The sequence below is a fragment of the Nymphaea colorata genome, chromosome 2, assembly GCF_008831285.2.
Source record: "Nymphaea colorata isolate Beijing-Zhang1983 chromosome 2, ASM883128v2, whole genome shotgun sequence".
Taxonomy (NCBI): domain Eukaryota; kingdom Viridiplantae; phylum Streptophyta; class Magnoliopsida; order Nymphaeales; family Nymphaeaceae; genus Nymphaea; species Nymphaea colorata.
The window spans coordinates 8,837,396-8,854,729 of record NC_045139.1 but is presented as its reverse complement, the minus strand read 5'-3'; the positions used below and the strand labels follow the sequence as shown (position 1 = coordinate 8,854,729).

The window sequence follows — 17,334 nt, the reverse complement described above, 5'->3', positions numbered from 1 at the left end:
AGAAAAGACATCTGACCTGATGTTTAGGCAGCAGTCGCCGTTAAGATCAGGCATTTCAAACATGCTTGAAACAGTACAAGAATCGAACTAGTCATCGTGAAATTGATCCTGAAAATGGTAGCTATGAGGACTCGAAGAGTTCATCCGGCCCCATGTTTAAGACCAGATTTTGGTGACATGGAATGCTTCAAACTTGTTACCATACCATGCTTCAACAGTAGCCAGTTCCTTATGACATCCCTTATTTACCTGTCCGTCCCTTATGGCATCCCTTATTTACCAGTCAGTCCAAGATGAAGATGATGACGTTCATGAATCTGACAAGGTTAATAACGGAACTCCTCATTCACGGTTCGAATCCAAATGAACCGAGATTTGATGCAGCAATGAGCAAACAGGGGACGAATTCCTGACAGCGTGCAAGGGAGATGATGGAATTTTGAAGAAGGGAGGGGGTAAAAACATGAATGTGCTGTCCATCAACCTCAGGTTCCTTTCGTAATCCGTACCCAAGCTGTCAATTCTATTGTTAGCAGTTTTCCGTTAAGAGAGAGAGGGAGACCGAGGGGGGAAAGAATTAGAGGGAAAGACAAGGAAACGGGAAAGGCTCCCCACCCGCCTTTTTATTTCTCAAACAGAGAGAGATAGAGAGGGAGGGGGGAGGAGAGCGAGAGAGAGAAAGAGACTGCGTCCTCCGAGGTCTTCCCCCATGGTCACGTAACCTAGACTCCAACTTCTTCTTCCTGTCCTTGATCCTGATTAGATATTGTTATTCTTGTTCTTCCTTCTTCTGGTTGGTAATAAAGCTGATTTTTGCTCCAATGGGCTCGAGGAAGCCGGTGTTTCTTCCGGCGTTCGCCCTCTGCCTTGTTCTTCTTTGTGTTGGCGGGGCATCCGCTAACGGAGTTTTTAGAGTCAAGAGCAAGTTCGCCGGTCTGGGGAGCCAGATTGCTGAGTTGAGGGCGCATGACGTCAGCAGGCACGGCCGGATGCTCGGCGATGTTGACCTGCCGTTGGGCGGCATTGGTAGAGCGACTGCAGCCGGGTGAGTGTAGCTGCGCCTGTGGTTATTCGGGAATCTCTTCCGCAGTTCTAGTGTATTTGAGCGGGGATTGTGTAATTTGCGGTTTTTATTTTTTTTCCTTGAGAGTTGTGTAATTTGCATTTTCGTTCTTGGACTTCCTTGTTCTTTAGAGAACTGTTGAATCGAGGCCTGATGTTTTGGTTTACTTGTGAATAGGTATAATATTTCGTTTTTTAGTACTTTAGCTGTGGAATTTGTTCGTCTGGTTTTGGGGACGCCATTTATATGTTCTCTTGAACAGTGCTTACTTGTTTTCACTATATTTTATGTTTATTCTTTTGAACAATTCATTCCATTCTATATGCTGATTTGATGCAGTCCTGGGTTTTGGGTTCTTGAGATAGGCTTTGCGTCGGATTACGATTTCTTTATGCATGCTTTTTCTTTCTTTTTTGTTTTTTATTGTAGTTTTGGTTTTTTGATCGGCATTTGTTGTCGCTAGGCTGTATTATACTGAAATTTGGCTTGGCAACCCATCGAAGAAGTACTACGTGCAGGTTGATACAGGCAGCGATCAGCTTTGGGTGAATTGCGTTCAATGTCAGGGTTGTCCTAAAAAGAGCGGCCTTGGAGTAAGTTATTTAATTTTTTATTTCGACTGCTCTGTTTTCTCCTGGTAGTTTATTTCACGATATTTTGCACCCATGCAGATCGTGAGGTTTGACATTTAAGTTAACGTACGAAGAGCTACCTGTTTAGTTCTTGTCTATCTGGTGGTGTCGGAATCTCCATGCCTATCATCAGTTTAGATATGGACGATGCATTCTAGAGCAGGATTTGCATATTGCAAATTCATGTACATGTGCCGACTGTAATCAGAATGATAAACAAAATTGTCTGTATTTCTGGATTTGTTATAGTTTATAATTGCTTTTCGGCTGTTCTGAAGTTCATTATAAATGCTTTTCATACAGTTGGAGTTGACTCTTTATGATCCAAGTGGGTCCAGCAGCGGGTCTTTGGTTTCATGTAGGGATGATTTTTGTTCAACGCTTTATAGGGGTCATCTTTCGAGCTGCACTCCTGCTCTCCCCTGCCAATATTATTTGCAATACGGGGATGGTAGCACAAGTATGGGTTACTTCATAAAGGATTTCTTACAGTACAACCAAGTTATTGGCAATTTGCAAACACGCTCTGTCAATGCAAGCGTGGTGTTTGGGTAAGTTCCCCATGTAACTGTTTGATGCTAATAATACGAGCTAATAACATAAAAGTAGTTTTTATACTAGGAATGTGCTATCTTAAATCCTTGAGGTTAATAAAAATAAAAGAAAAGACCTTGACATTTGCTTTGATGTTAAGCTGTAGTTTTGACACTTTAAGGTGCTGTTTCACGTGCCATAAATTTATGATCAACATGATTGACTAATTTTGCTTTGGAAAACAATCGTAGAAAGAGGTGTTGTGATGGGTACTTTTGTATTGAAGCCTGATGGTTGGTGAGGACATATGTCAAACATGGAATATACATCTATAGAAGTGTTTTCACTAAATAACTGAACATGGATGCAACTCATCAATATGGAGATTTGAATATGCTTCATGATTGCTGGCTCTTTGAGCAATCACTAGCTGGAGGAACCTCATCTCTGCTTTGGCAGCGAGCTGGAGGAACCTCATGTTTTCTTTGGTTTGGATTACCTTTTGTTTCCCAATTGGAAGTTTCATGAACTTGCTATTCTTTGCTTGGTGTCTTGTATTTTACGAGATATTGGATTTTGCTGATCCTCACGTCTTCATTTGAATGAAGAATAATATCATGCAAAATTTTGTGCATTTATTTGTAGGGAACTGGACACCTTGTAATCATGTTTATAAATCAAATAATTACTTAATATACATGGCAGGTTTTCCCCTAAGCACTAGCCTGGCACCTAGGATTTACTTCATGTTTAACTGAGCACCTGGGTACTTTTCTTCACTAGATTTTTCTTTTTTCTTGCCTTCTTGATGTTGTATAGAGTCAAACTATTTTTTTGGTTTTCTCAACTGTTTCATTCATATGGATTTATTCATTCATTATATTTTATGTTGATGCTGAAATCCCAAAATGAAAATTTTAGCTTTTGTTTGGGGTCATTATTAGGTCAAGTAGGCCTGCTCACACCCTGTCTAGCATTGGTGCCACATATCCCTGGATAAGAAGCTCAAATAAAATCTTTATTATGGCTAGTTCTTTCCTCTCAATGTTCAGCATTCCTTCTTTGGTTCTATACAGTCATAACACTTATGGTTTTCTCAACTGTTTCATTCGTATGTGTTTATTCACTCAGTCTATTTTAGGTTGGTACTTGGTACCAAGATCCCAAAATGAAAATATTAGTTTTTCTCTTTGGGGTTTTATTATGTTAAGTAGGCCTGCCTGCATCCTTTAGCATCAGTGCCATGCATCCCTGCATGGGAAACTCAATGGAATCTTCACTGTGACTAGTTCTTTCCTCTCAGTCTCCAACATTTCTTCTTTGGAATGTGTCATTTTTCTCATCTTCCTTCTTGTCTTAGGTTCCTGACCCTAATTTGTAATTTAACTTTAAAGTTGTAGTATCCTGATATTCAGTCCCATGGGCTTCTTTCTTGCCAAGCTAAATATCTAGTCATCTTGCACAGTTGGTCACATATGAGCTGAGCCACTTGTGTTTTTGTCTGTATTTGGCAATATGCTGTTTGTAGCATAGATAATTATTTATTGTGATTCATACATAAGCTGGTAACCACATTCACCTGAATTTCCAGTCATGTGTCTGGACAGAAGATTGGAATTTTATTTCATTTGTTTGATTCTACTAGTTAATTTGTTTCAAAAAGTTACTGAATCAATAATATATTTTTGTGATACTTGTGCAGATGCTCTGTTCGTCAAACTGGGCAACTTGATGACACTAGGCAGGCACTAGATGGGATCATTGGCTTTGGGCAGTCGGATAGTTCTGTGATTTCTCAATTAGCTTCTGCTGGAGAAGTTGACAAGATGTTTGCCCATTGCTTGGATGGGATTAATGGTGGTGGAATTTTTGCTATTGGACAAGTGGTGTATCCCCATGTGAAGACAACTCCCATGGTCGCTAATGAGTATGTTAATTCTTTCTAATTTGTTGAGGAGCATGGAAAATACTAAATAGTAGTTGTTTTAGTTATTGATGGTTTTCATCCAGGTTATGATATTTGGGTCAGAGAATTTCTATTGTTAGCGAATTTTATATAAACATTATTTATATTGCACTATCCTCATTAGAACTGGATTTGGGTCATGTTACTTTTTATTTCCAATGTGTGTGTATATATATATATATATAATATTGAGAGAGAAAGAGAGAGAGAGAGAGAGAGAGGGAGAGAGAGAGGGAGAGAGAGAGAGAGAGATTATAAGTATTTTTTGGTAGCACTCCATTGATTGAAATTGGTTGATTTATTTTGGCCCCATGGGTAACTGTTATTTGTTTGAGTGATTCGACGAATTTGCAATAGGTGTGAACACATTCATGATGCTTCTTTGTCCTTTGGGGTGTGCTGAGCTTCTTTGTCTTTTGGGATGTTCTGTCAGATTAGGTTGCTCAAGGTACAAAATCATTAATCAGCTAATCACAATGACTGATATGAAAAAGTTTTCCTCAAAGGTCATGTTTAGCAAGGTAAATGGGGAACTATGCAATAGGTGTGAACACATTCCTGATACTTCTTTGTCCTTTGGGGTGCTCTGAGCTTCTTTGTCTTTTGGGGTGTTCTGACAGATTCGGTTGCTCAAGGTATAAAATTATTAATCAGCTAATCTCGATGACTGATATGAAAATTTGTTCCTCAACAATGGAACTAGTAATTGCTTGAAGATTAAAAATATAGTCTTAGCAAGCTTCTTATTTCTACATTGAACAAAGAGTTGAGGAATTAAGATGCTGAAAATTCATAATGAATCGTTGTATTGGATGGGTGGTTCTCTGTTGCATCTAGAGAAAACCTTTGGTTGAACAACTTATCATGCTTTTCTTATGGTCAATTATAATAGGCAGTTTTCCACATTGTTCCCTTTCTTGTGGGCATATTTCTAAGTTCCTCCTTGCCTTTGGGTTTTCCCAAAACCTTCCCTTTCATTTTGGATGTTAGGGCACTTACATCTTCATGTTTAAGACTATCTAAGCTACTAAAGTTACCCATTAACTTAAGTAAGCTACAAATAAAAATAAGATATATTACCCCTCTCAATGCCCTAGCAGTGATCTCTCTCTCTCTCTCTCTGGTATGATTTTACGGAACCATTTGTTTCTTTTGCTTTTCATCCAAATGTGCCCCTAAAGAAAGGGCAAAGTTCACTGTGCTGCCACCGTTTTATGACAGCAGTCGGACAGGCATCTAGATTTCTTGGGTGAAGGAAAATTTTTAGGAACGTCAACAACTACAAATATGAAAAAGTTGCATGTTCACTTAAAGGTTTAAAATTTAAAAAGCAGAAACACAATGAAAAATAAAATTACACAAAGGAATATAAAAGTTAATATATGTATCACATTATCTTCCAGAAGCTTTTATGTTGAAAAGATAAAGCTTCTGAGGAATGGAATGTAAGAAATGCGAAAATTAAGAAAAAATATTATTTCTGTGTATAAATGTCAATGTCAAGTTAGTATCAGATTAATTTCCAGAATTTGTTATGTTGAAATGATAAAGCTTTTGGGGGGAATTATGTTGAAAAGAGAAAGCTTTTGGGAATTAGTGAAAACTGAGTATGCAAAAAATTTGTGATTTGGCCTCCTCGTCTTAAAATACTTTTGCGTTGAACAGTTTTATTATGCCTTTCCATATAAATTGAGACTGGTGATTTCTTGAATTATCACTAACTAATCTTCACCATAGGTCACATTATAACGTGTACATGAAGGGAATTGATGTTGGCGGGGTAATGCTTCAACTTCCTTCAGGTGTGGCTGATTCTGGAGCTGCAGCGCAAGATAGGATGGGAGCAATCATAGACAGTGGGACTACTTTGGCCTATATTCCAGAGGATATCTACAGTCCTTTGATGAATGCAGTGAGTAGGACTTTCTGAGTGTTTACTTGGTTCTCTTTGGTGTGGTAATTGCTTGCTCCTGTGTTATTTCTCAGATTCGGTCAAATGGACCCCGCGTAGAATATTTTACAGTTCAAGGGTCAAGCTGCTTTCAGTTCACTGGAAGGTAAATATTTTGAACAACTGCTGACTTCTTGATATTGATTCTGTATGTGTAGTCTGCCCAGTTAACCTAGATAAGTGAGCGCCATGGGTGCTTGGCCAACTAAAGGGCAGGTACTTTATGAGCCTCTTGACAGCCAACTAAAAGCAGAACCCCTAACCTGTGGGTGATATTTGTGGAAACTTTTTCTTTGATGAATGTGGAAGCCCTGTATCTTAGACATTAATTTTCTGATCCATGATTCTACTGCAGTGTTAATGATTCCTTTCCGTACGTCACATTCTATTTTGAAAATTCCGTTAGCATGAAGGTTTATCCACATCAGTATCTTTATCGACTAGGTGTAAGTATTCTTCTCTCAGACTTTTTATTTATTTAAGGGCAGCAGTAGCACAGCTGTTTGCATAAAGTTATGAAATGGTGGTAATGTCGATGAACTGGTTCAAGTTTATCTTACACATTCTGCACAGTTGCTGCCAGTCTAGTGACTAATCATTCTGATGTAATGTTTCCTATTCATATGTTGATTAACCCTACATGAATTGAACCCAGCCACAATTTGTTCTTCCAAAATTTCAAATTAGCATGTTCTTGAAGACAGAGTGATGAGATATTCAAGTTATATACTAATGTGGATCTATGCTATTACTAGTGTCTAGTGGGGCTGCACTAGTTGAGTTGGGCTTGAGCTGAACTAGCTCAAACTCAGGTTGAATCATATATTAGAATGCTCAAACTCAGTTTGAGCTTGAATCGAGCTTTAGAAGCCAAGCTCCTCTCAGTTAGTCTCATAAAATTAAATTAATTGAGCTGAGGTTCAAGCTGGCTCAGGAACATGCTTCGCAAGTTCGTATAAGTGTTCCATAAAAAGTTCACTAGACATGCCGAGAAGAAGAACAGCTATGTGTATGTATGTGAGGGTTGGGGGGGTGGTTGGTGGGGGGTTGGTTGGGGGAAGAGAGAGAGATTTCTGGGTCCTAATTATTTTACACAAATTTTGTGACATGGGGGCATATGAGCTTAAGGTTACTCAGCCTTGGCTTGTAACCTGCCAACCTCAAGCTTGGCTTGTTTGAGAATGAATACTCACTGTTTGGACCAATGTTGTAAAAAGCGTAGCGGTCGGACTTTAAGATACGCCGTATCAGAACGTATCGTAACCGTATCGTAAATTTAAAAAAAAAAAATAAATCAGAAAAAATTAAAAAAAAACATAAAAAATCAGAAAAAAATAAAAATAATAAATTCTTCATAGAAAACATGGTTTAGTCTTTTAGATAATGATAGACTTATTATTTTGCTAAATGCTATAAACTTACACGTTCACGGTTCATCATTCATACTTCATAGACATCAAAATTCATAACAATATCATTCTTTTTCATCTTTATCTTCATAGTTTAAAAAAAAACCATTTCCTCTCAATGGGAATCAGCCACCCATGCACAAATCCATGGTTTAATAGATGATTTCACGGTGACAATCGATGATTTCACAATGGAAATCGAGGGGTGGGTTTTTATAAAAAAAACTCGAAAAAATGGGGTGCAAGTCTCCTTTTTAGAAATCAGCCCGTATCGCACGATACGGGGGCCCGTATCGCACGTATCGTACGATACAGGTACGATACACCCCCATTTGCGATACAGGGGTGTATCGTATCGTATTTTGCAAACGATACGATACGTATCGTACGATACGGCCCCGTATCGTACGATACGGCCCCATATCGTACGATACGTACAACACTGGTTTGGACTGTGCTTGGCTCACATTAAGAATTTCAACATTGAAGGTATAAAAGGAAAAATAGCCTTGTTGAAGCACACAAATGGAAACAGCAGGACCTGTGTCAAATCTTTACAGTTGCGAGTGAAGCAACTTGGGATTATGATAATGTTGATGTTGATTGTCAGGAAAAGAAAACTTAAAGCATGACTACCAAAGCTAGACATATATTATGCCACTCTTTCCAGGAAATGTTGAGGGAATCTTGTTCAGCTTTGTGGCAAACATAGTAGATCAGTAGTGCTGATTATCCTTCTTAGAGCTGTACATTTGCAATTAAAGCCTGGTGAAAATTTTATTTGAGGTTAGATTGTTATTATTGGTCTTTCTTTTTGTTGCAACTGAGTATTTTGCTTCTTAATATTCTCTTGCAGGAATTTGAATGGTGTATTGGCTTCCAAACAAGTGGAAGTCAGAGTAAGGATGCAAAACTTTGGGCCGTTTTTGGGGGTATGATCTGATAAGACCTTTTGAGAGGAAGTAAACTCTTAGTTATGAAATGTTCTTCAACTTTTCTTGTTATTTTTACACTATGGTCTACCAGTTTTTATGTTCCTGTACTTGCATTGCACTCCTAGATTGATGGACAAGTTTCTTTCCATTCTGATTGTCCATTTTAATTTTTCTCATGTTTAGATTTATGGAAAGTTCTAGTGTTTGTTACCATTTTTATCTTCCACTGGTTATCAGCCTAATTCTCTTTTCCTCTTTCCATATTTTGTGCTGTTATCTACTTTTTGAAGAATATTGTGAAAGGAATCTCAGGAATGATTTGTCTAGTCTTTGATGGCAACTGGTAAGAACATAAGTGATAGAGTCGTTAAACGATAATAGTCTATATTAGGGTATACGATAGAATAAGGGTGTCCTTGGATCGGGTCCATCACTGAGGATCCATTTCTGTCAGCCTATGTCTCATGGATACGGGTATGGGTACCATTACGGGTATGGGGACACGGAAATTTTCAAAATTTTAGGATACGCGGATACGGCGAATATTATATTCAAAAAAATTAAAAATGATAATAAAAAAAAACATGCAATTAATAATTCACTCTTACAATCTCATAAATCATACAAAAGAAAGTCTCAAACAAAACATTGTTTTTTCATCACCAATCTCATAAGGCAGATCAAAGAATTCCAGACTTCCAGTTCAGGAGAAGAAATACATATTCAGTTAATCATAAGGCAGGAAATTAGAAAGACAAAAAGAAATGCAGTTTAATGTAAAAACGAGATTCAGCAACAAAAGAAGAGCCTTCAGATTGTGCAATCAAGAAAGCCAGAACCAGTCAAATACACAAAGAGACTTCAGATTGTGACTTCAATAACATGTTTAATGGATTCAACTCTTCAAATATAGAAGGACATATCCAATAAACAAAATAATAAGTTAAGGAGAAAAAACGATGGCAACGAGGGCATGAACTCTGAAACGGCAGTTCGTTACGGCAAAGAAAACACAAAGAGGAAAGGAAGAACTCTGAAACGGAAGAACAAAATAAGAAAGAAAAGGAATGAAATAGATGGAACAAATCGGCAAAATCCCCAAATCCCCAAATCGGCAAAAGTTGAAACCCTAACTTCTAAAAGAAAAAAAAACACTTACCTGTCTGCCGCCATCGATCGCCGGAGCTTGTTGCCGTCGCCCTAATCCGCCATTGCCTACTCTGCTGTCACCACAAGGAGTTGAGGGTCGAGCATCGAGCATAAAATGAGCGTCGAGGGTTAAAAACTAAAGTTAAAACAGGTTATGAAAGTGGTTCAGATTGGGTCTGACCCAGACCCGATCCAAAAGGTATCCGGCCGTGTCCAAGTGTCGGGTTCCGCGTGTTGGCGTGTCGACGCTGGTATGTGGCCCAGACTGCCGTATCCGTGTGACATAGCTGTCAGCCCATATATATGGCTGGCTGTAATACACTCGACTTATGATTTTCTGGATAATGAAGAATTAAGGCAGGGTAACCCTAATTTGTGTGCATGAGTCTCTCTTAGTGCTTGGTGTGAACTACTTTGGTAGGCGGCACCTACCAAATTGGTATTAGAGCCACACCGATGACAAACACGGAAATGCTTGCTGCAATGAAGGCTTTCAAGAAACAGATAGAAGAGGCACGACAAGCCGTGGGCGAAGATGGCTATCAGATGGTACTGATGGCTTATAGCACATTAAGGGAAACCGACCTGGCCAGAGATGGTGGCTGCCATGACCGTGCATTTTGGGCCCTTTGCCTACTTGGATTTTAATGTCGAACTATCCAAGATACATCAGAAAGGTTCCGTCATAGAATATCAGGCCGAATTTGAAGAAAAGAGCAACATGGTCCGTGGGTGGCCGGTGGAAGCTCTTGTTGGAACTTTTGTTGGAGGTTTGAAAGATGAAATCAGAGTGGATGTCCAGTCTAATAGACCTCAATCACTACTGGAGGCGTTTGAGTATGCCAGGATTGCAGAAAAGAAGGGAAGTGTTTGGGCATGCTGCACTGAGAGGGTCGTCAGAGTAAAGCCCCTATATGGAAAATGCAGAACCTGAGTAAGGAGGCATAAGAGCCACCAGCGGGTAGAGTCAGCGCAGAAAAACAGCAAGGAATAGTGAGAAGGCTGAGCCCAGACCAGATTAAGGACAGGAGATGCAAGGGGTTGTGCTTCCAATGCGACGAGAGGTGGTCTCCAAGCCTCGCGTGTAAAAAAGTGCACATGTACTTAGTGGAAGAACTGTCCAGCGAAGTGCAGGAAGAAGGAGAGGAGCCAGTGGAAAAGGGGGAAGAATAGAACTGGGTTGAACAAACCAATCTGCCGGAAATATCTTTTCATGCCCTGGCGGGAGAGGAAGCACCACAAGTGATGCGTGTATAAGGGAAATTAAAAGGATGCAGGGTTAGCATATTAGTGGACACGGGTTCCACACATAATTTCGTGAACGAGCACACAACCAAGATTTGTGGATGTAAAACCATAGGACACAGGGTTTTAAAGTGCTGGTGGGGAATGGTGATTCCCTTGAATGTAAAGGCAAATGCCCACAAGAACTGGTGGAAATCCAAGGACAGAAATATCAGGTAGAACTTCACCCACTTGCGATGGGAGAAGCAGACTTGGTTTTGGGTATTCAGTGGTTGAAGCAGCTGGGATGGGTTGAATGGTATTTCATGGCAATGAAAATGAGATTTGGTGGTGATGGAGGTGAAGAACAACATAGGCTGCAACACTGACCAGCCCAAAGGGTCAGCTGGATACATTGACAACCAAAACTGAAAGCACAGCAGCAGGGTTACATATTCTACTCATGTTAATAGTGGGGACATCAGAACAGAATGAGGACTCGTAGGATGGCATGCCACAGCCATTAAAAGTTTAAAACCACTTCTACAGGGATTTACTGATATTTTTGCTGAACCTGGTTACCCCCAAGAAGAAGCCTAGATCATCAAAAGTAGCAGTGGAACCAGGGTCAAAACCAGTTAACTTTAGACAATAAAGGTACAGCTATACTCAGAAGGAGTCCATTGAACAATTGGTGAAACAAATGCTTTCATAGGGAGTAATTCAGCCCAGCAGAAGTCCATACTCTTCCCCCTCGATATTGGTAAAAAAAGAAGGATGGGTTATGGAGATTTTGTGTGGATTATAGGGGGTTGAACACAATAATCATCAAGAATCGATATCCAATTCCGGTTGTGGAAGAACTATTGGATGAAATAGAAGGGGCTACGTATTTTCTAAACTTGATCTCCAAGCAGGATATCATCAAATTAGGATGTCTCCCCAAGACATTCCTAAAACAGCCTTCCAAACCCATGAAGGTCATTACGAATTTAGGGTTATGCCCTTTGGGCTTACCAACGCACCAGCAACTTTCCAAGCCCTCTTGAATGAGATATTCTGCCCTGGTTTGAGAATGTTTGTCTTGGTGTTTTTTGATGATATATTAATTTATAGTTCTAACATCCAGGAACATGTGCAGCAGCTAAAGGAAGTTCTTAGCAGGTTGAGAGCGCATAAACTGCAGGACAAGGCTTCTAAATGTCTATTCGGCAGTGACCATATCACTTATTTGGGTCACGTTATATCAACTAATGGGGTACACATGGAAGAAGACAAGTTGGCAGCCATTAAGGAGTGGCAGCCGCCCAAAGACATAAAAGGCCTGCGGGCCTTCTTTGGGCTTGCAGGGTACTATCGTTGATTTGTGCAGAGTTTTGGACTCATAGCTGCGCCCCTTACGAAGATGCTCAAGAAAAACCAATTTGAGTGGAAAGAGGGGAAGGAAGCATTCAAAAGACTTAAGTCAGCCATAATAAGTGCTCCAATTCTAGCACTACCCGACTTCAGAAGGCCTTCAAGCTTGAGACTGACACATCAGAGCAAGGGGTGAGTGCAGTATTGATTCAAGAAGGCTACCCTCTAGCATTCTTCATCAAGGCCATGGGTGAAGGGTTCAAAGGGAAATCAGTTTATGAGAGAGAACTGATTGCTATTGTCCTAGCAGTCCGCAAATGACACTCTTACGTAGTGGGGAAACGACTTCAGATTTACGAAGATACTCAAGAAAAAGCAATTTGAGTGGAAGGAGGAGGGCAAGGAAGCATTTGAAAGACTTAAGTAGGCCATAATAAGTGCTCCAATCCTAGCATTACCTGACTTCAAGAAAGCCTTCAAGCTTGAGACTGACGCATCAGAGCAAGGGGTGGGTGTGGTATTGATTCAAGAAGGCAACCCTCTAGCATTCTTCATCAAGGCCATGGGTGAAAGGTTCAATGGGAAATCAGTTTGTGAGAGAGAACTGATTGTTAGCAGTCTGCAAATGACACTATTACCTAGTGGGGAAATGACTTCAGATTTACACAGACCACCGCAACTTAAAACACTACCTGCAGCAGAAAGTATTGAACCCTACACAATAGAAATGGGTAATTAAACTGTTGGGCTATGATTTTGAAATATTGTACAAGAAAGGACCTGAAAACGTGGTTGCAGACGGACTGTCAAGGCAGTTTGGGCAGGATCAGCAAGGTGAGGAACTACATATCCAATTGAATACACTGTTGCTTCCCACAGCAGACCTTTGGGCTCAGTTAGAATTAGCATATCAGCAGGCTAAATCTGTGCAGGAAATAAATAGAGGCTACAAACCTCATAGACGCAGACATATGGTTATAAGTGGAGGCAACCCTACTTACATTACAAAGGGCGGATCTATGGTTCCCCTGAATCTGGTCTTACAGAGACCACAATTGTAAATTTCCATGACAGCAAAGAGGCTGGTCACTGAGGGGTGGAAAACACATATCGGAGGGTTAGAAGAACCTTTTATTGGCCTGGCATGAAAAGGGAAATCAGGGATTATGTGCGTGCTTGTCTCATTTGCCAAAAACATAAGTATGAAACGTTGAAACCAGCAGGCTTGCTTCAGCCACTTCCAATTTCAGCTTGCATTTGGGAAGATTTATCCGTGGATTATATAGGACTGCCAAAGTCGAAGGGAAAGTCTGTCATTCTGGTGGTGGTTGATCGGCTATCCAAATATGCACATTTTATTGCCCTAGCCCATCCTTTCACGGCACCGGATGTAGCCAAAGCCTTCCAAGAGCAGGTGGGAAAGCTTCATGGAATGCCACGCTCAATAGTAAGTGATAGGGACTCACTATTCTTGAGTAAGTTTTGGCAAAGTTATTTTAAACTGCAGGGTACCCAACTTAAGATGAGCACAGCCTACCATCATCAAATGGATGGTCAAACGGAGGCAATTATCAGAACCTTAAGAACATATCTAAGGTGCTATGTGGAGGCTCAACCCCTCAATTGGACACAATTTCTGTCTTGGACTGAATTCACCTAAAATACAGCCCCACACACTGCTATTAAAATGTCTCCTTTTGAAATCGTATATGGCAGGAAACCCCTTGATTTATGACGCTTTCAAAATCAGTCACAACAATTAGAGGAGGTTGAACTACAGCTGCTCACCAGGGACCATGTACTGAAAGTGATTAAAGAGAGGTTGGCGGCTGCCAACAATAGGATCGCACAACAGCATAATAAGCATCGCAGAGAGGGATTTCAAGATAGGAGAATGGGTATATTTGAAGACACATCCCTCAGGGAAGGTTTGTTGAAAAGGGGACAGGCAACAGCAAGCTTTCAGCCCGATATTCTGGGCCTATCAGATTATACAGAGGATAGGCAAAGTTGCCTACAAATTACTGCTGCCAGAGGATTCGACTGTGCACCCAGTGTTCCATCTGTCCTATCTGAAACCACACTACCCAGACGTCTCACCACCTGCTGCAAACGTAAATTTACCCCAACACCAACAGGATGCAGTCACTCCCTTCAGAATTTTGCAGAGAAGGTCCACCAAGGGAAAGGGGACTTCCAATACTGATTGGCTGATCGAATGGCAAGGTCCTGAGTTTCCTTTGCCCACTTGGGAGGACTCTACTGAGCTCCAACAGCATTTTCCAGATGTTACACCTTGAGGACAAGGTGTTGCTTGCAAGGGAGGGGTGATTGATAGAGCCGTTAAATGATAATAGTCTGTATTAGGGTATACGATTGAATAAGGGTATCTTTGGGTCGGGTCCATCACTGAGTATCCATTTCTGTCAGCCCATATATAATGCTAGCTGTAAAACACTCGACTTATGATTTTCTGGTTAATGAAGAATTAGGGCAGGATAACCCTAATTTGTGTGCGTGTCTCTTAGTGCTTGGTGTGAACTACTTTGGCAGGCAGTGCCTACCAGTAAGCAACATAACACATATTAATATGAACAAGTTAATGAGGTTTAATTAACTTCTAATGACAAACTAAAACTTCTAAGCATAATATTTTAGTTCTGATCTCTTCATATGAGTCCATCATTTGAATCTTAGATTGTTGAATAGCTTTTAATGTTTCTCTCTGCATACCTCAATTTTCAATGTTAGCCTTGTTATGTTGTTTTGCCATTTACTTAGTAAGGCTGTCTTTTATAGTTCCTACATACAAGAAAATTAATAGAAATTATGGTTGTTTTACTGAAAACTTTTGTCCTCACTTCTTCCTACTCACTCACTTCATCAGTTGGGATTTGCAGAAAACCACTTGGGTGGTCTACATGGTACCAGACCAAATAGAACCCTGTAAAACTAGCTTCCAATTCATTTCCAATTTGTTTTTTTTTTCATGTGTGATTTTCTGACCATTTTTCTTTTAATTGTTCATGTTCCCATCACTTTTCTTCCTTTGTTCGTTCCCCACTTCTTTGCTTCTTGTTGTCTTTATTTTTTCTCCCTTCAAACTCTTCACTACTGCACGTGCAACCTTATTCCAGCAGCTAAATCTACTCTTTATGATGGCCTAGAGGGTCCAGAAACAGTTTTCTATGCTCTCCTATTGCACATGCAAAACTGACAGGTGCATAAGTGATAAGCTGTGTTGCCATTTCATCTATGAACTATTTAAAGGTCATGAAGGCTGTACTTTTGACATGGTTCTTTACCAGTATGTATATTTCCCAGAAATTAATGTGGTCTATAAGATCCTTCTGTCTGGTTTAGCCTGATATTTTACTTTACCAGGAGTTGAGACTGATAGTGAGGCCCTAAATAGCTTTCCACCATGTGTTTGTTTACCTGGATGTATTGGTTGGCTTAAGACCTTCAAGTTGAAGGAGGTCAAGAGTTCAATTCCTTGGACCGTATACGAATAAAGTAAAAAATTGTCATTATCTGTCAATGCATTTATGCTTTCCTAATCATATTATTTTACTTTTTTTCATTGTTCATGCAGATTTGGTTTTGGCTAATAGATTGGTTTTTTATGATCTTGAGAACCAAGCCATCGGATGGACTGACTATGATTGTAAGTGATTTTCTTGTGTCTCAATATATGTCAACTTTTCCAAATTTTAGTCAAGGTTGTCTTGGGTATGTTATCACTATTATTCAATAGTAAAAAGGTAAACACACAAGATACCAAATAAAAAAAACAAAACCTATTAAAAAGTTTGTATTGGATTTGTATAACATGTTGGGATTTGAGTTCCTGGAAAAGGAAATTACGTGGGTGTGGGTTTGCAACTAATGAGAAATGCAGGTTTTCCTCATAATAACTGTAGAAATGCAGTAATACCATCTTATAATCCAAATTGATTGGATACACATAGTAACTGCTTGTTCTGGAGAAGCTCTGTTTCTGCCATGTATCTAAAAGCTTCACAGTCAAAGTATTTTGGCTTCATTTCTTTTAAGATGAAACATTTCTTTTGACCTTTTCAGGCTCGACCAGCATCAAAGTGAAAGATTCTAAGACTGGAGCTGTTTATTCTGTTGGAGCCCATAACATTTCTTTGGCCTGTAACCTTGATTCGCTTCGATCACCATTAATACTATTCCTAATTATCATTCTTCATTTGATTCTTTAATTTCTATTGTTTGAAGCAACTTGATCATTTTGTTGATTTGCATCACTTAATAAAAAGGGTGCTGCACGTCTTCTCAGCAGAAGAAAGAAAAGGAAAATTTTGAAGAGGAAGAACAACCAATCCATCCTCCTGCTCCTAACAGTTATTTGCTCTAGCTGCTAGGTGGGACAAGCTCAGCTAAAAGCAGGTTGCTGAATGTCATGACATTACGTAGAATTGTTATTGATCCTAGAAAGAATCGTGCCTCGCAGAGACATAACTCATCGTTAACCTTTGCCCTTTGAGTGAATTATGAACAGTTTGTGGGTAGTTAAAAAGCACACATTCCATAGAGGTGTAAGGCAGCTTTCTATGAACAGCAGCATGAAAATGGTTGGCCTGAAACCTGTTGCCATCCTCAAGTTCTGATGTTTTGCACCATAGCTTCCGAAAGCTGTTTCATTTGCTTTTAGCTTCCTATGTACACTTTTCTGGACAATCATTTTCTTATTACAATTCATGCTGTTTGATCCATGTTCTGGACCTGATCTAGGTGGTTGTGGAAGCATCCATTTCTAATACAAATTATTATTATTCACTTGATAGGTCCAAGTAACTAGTTGGTGGGCTTAGTGTATAATATCAAGGGTGGAGGAAATGGCTCCAAGGTGGATATATTATGAATATGTGTCTGCTGGCCATCGCTTTTGATCTACATAATTGATTGCCATTTAGCATTCAAAGGTGTGATCTGACAATGCATGATTGGACAGGAATACAAATTTCTGGTAAATGCATTTCTTTTTGTTAGTTGATACAGAAACCCACGCTCATCGTTGCTTGCTAATAATATCTCAATGCCTGGTTTCCGACATGAATTTCATTCTTAACGCTGACGTAATTGGAA

General features: G+C 39.7%; 1 protein-coding gene across 2 annotated transcripts; it reads left to right on the top strand.

Annotated features, from left to right (window-relative positions):
* The first annotated feature begins 40 nt into the window (after positions 1–40).
* LOC116248362 (aspartic proteinase 36-like) lies at positions 41–17,025 on the top strand. 2 transcript variants are annotated; one of them, XM_031621113.2, is made up of 10 exons: positions 41–1,045; positions 1,527–1,656; positions 1,999–2,246; positions 3,932–4,156; positions 5,933–6,107; positions 6,182–6,252; positions 6,502–6,592; positions 8,412–8,487; positions 15,815–15,886; positions 16,303–17,025. In XM_031621113.2, the coding sequence occupies exons 1-10, from the start codon at positions 822–824 to the stop codon at positions 16,446–16,448; spliced, it is 1,458 nt and encodes a 485-aa protein (XP_031476973.1). In that variant the 5' UTR covers positions 41–821; the 3' UTR covers positions 16,449–17,025. The 2 variants fall into 2 exon arrangements, with proteins under 2 accessions (XP_031476973.1, XP_031476975.1); XM_031621115.2 differs by lacking the exon at positions 6,502–6,592 and having other exon boundaries at positions 16,303–16,459.
* The last annotated feature ends 309 nt before the right edge of the window (positions 17,026–17,334 follow it).

Coding starts and splice junctions, on each gene's coding strand:
- LOC116248362 (XM_031621113.2), top strand. CDS start 822: ATGGGCTCGAGGAAGCCGGTGTTTCTTCCGGCGTTCGCCCTCTGCCTT. Junction 1,046..1,526: donor GGTAGAGCGACTGCAGCCGG/GTGAGTGTAGCT, acceptor TGTTGTCGCTAG/GCTGTATTATACTGAAATTT. Junction 2,247..3,931: donor AATGCAAGCGTGGTGTTTGG/GTAAGTTCCCCA, acceptor ATACTTGTGCAG/ATGCTCTGTTCGTCAAACTG.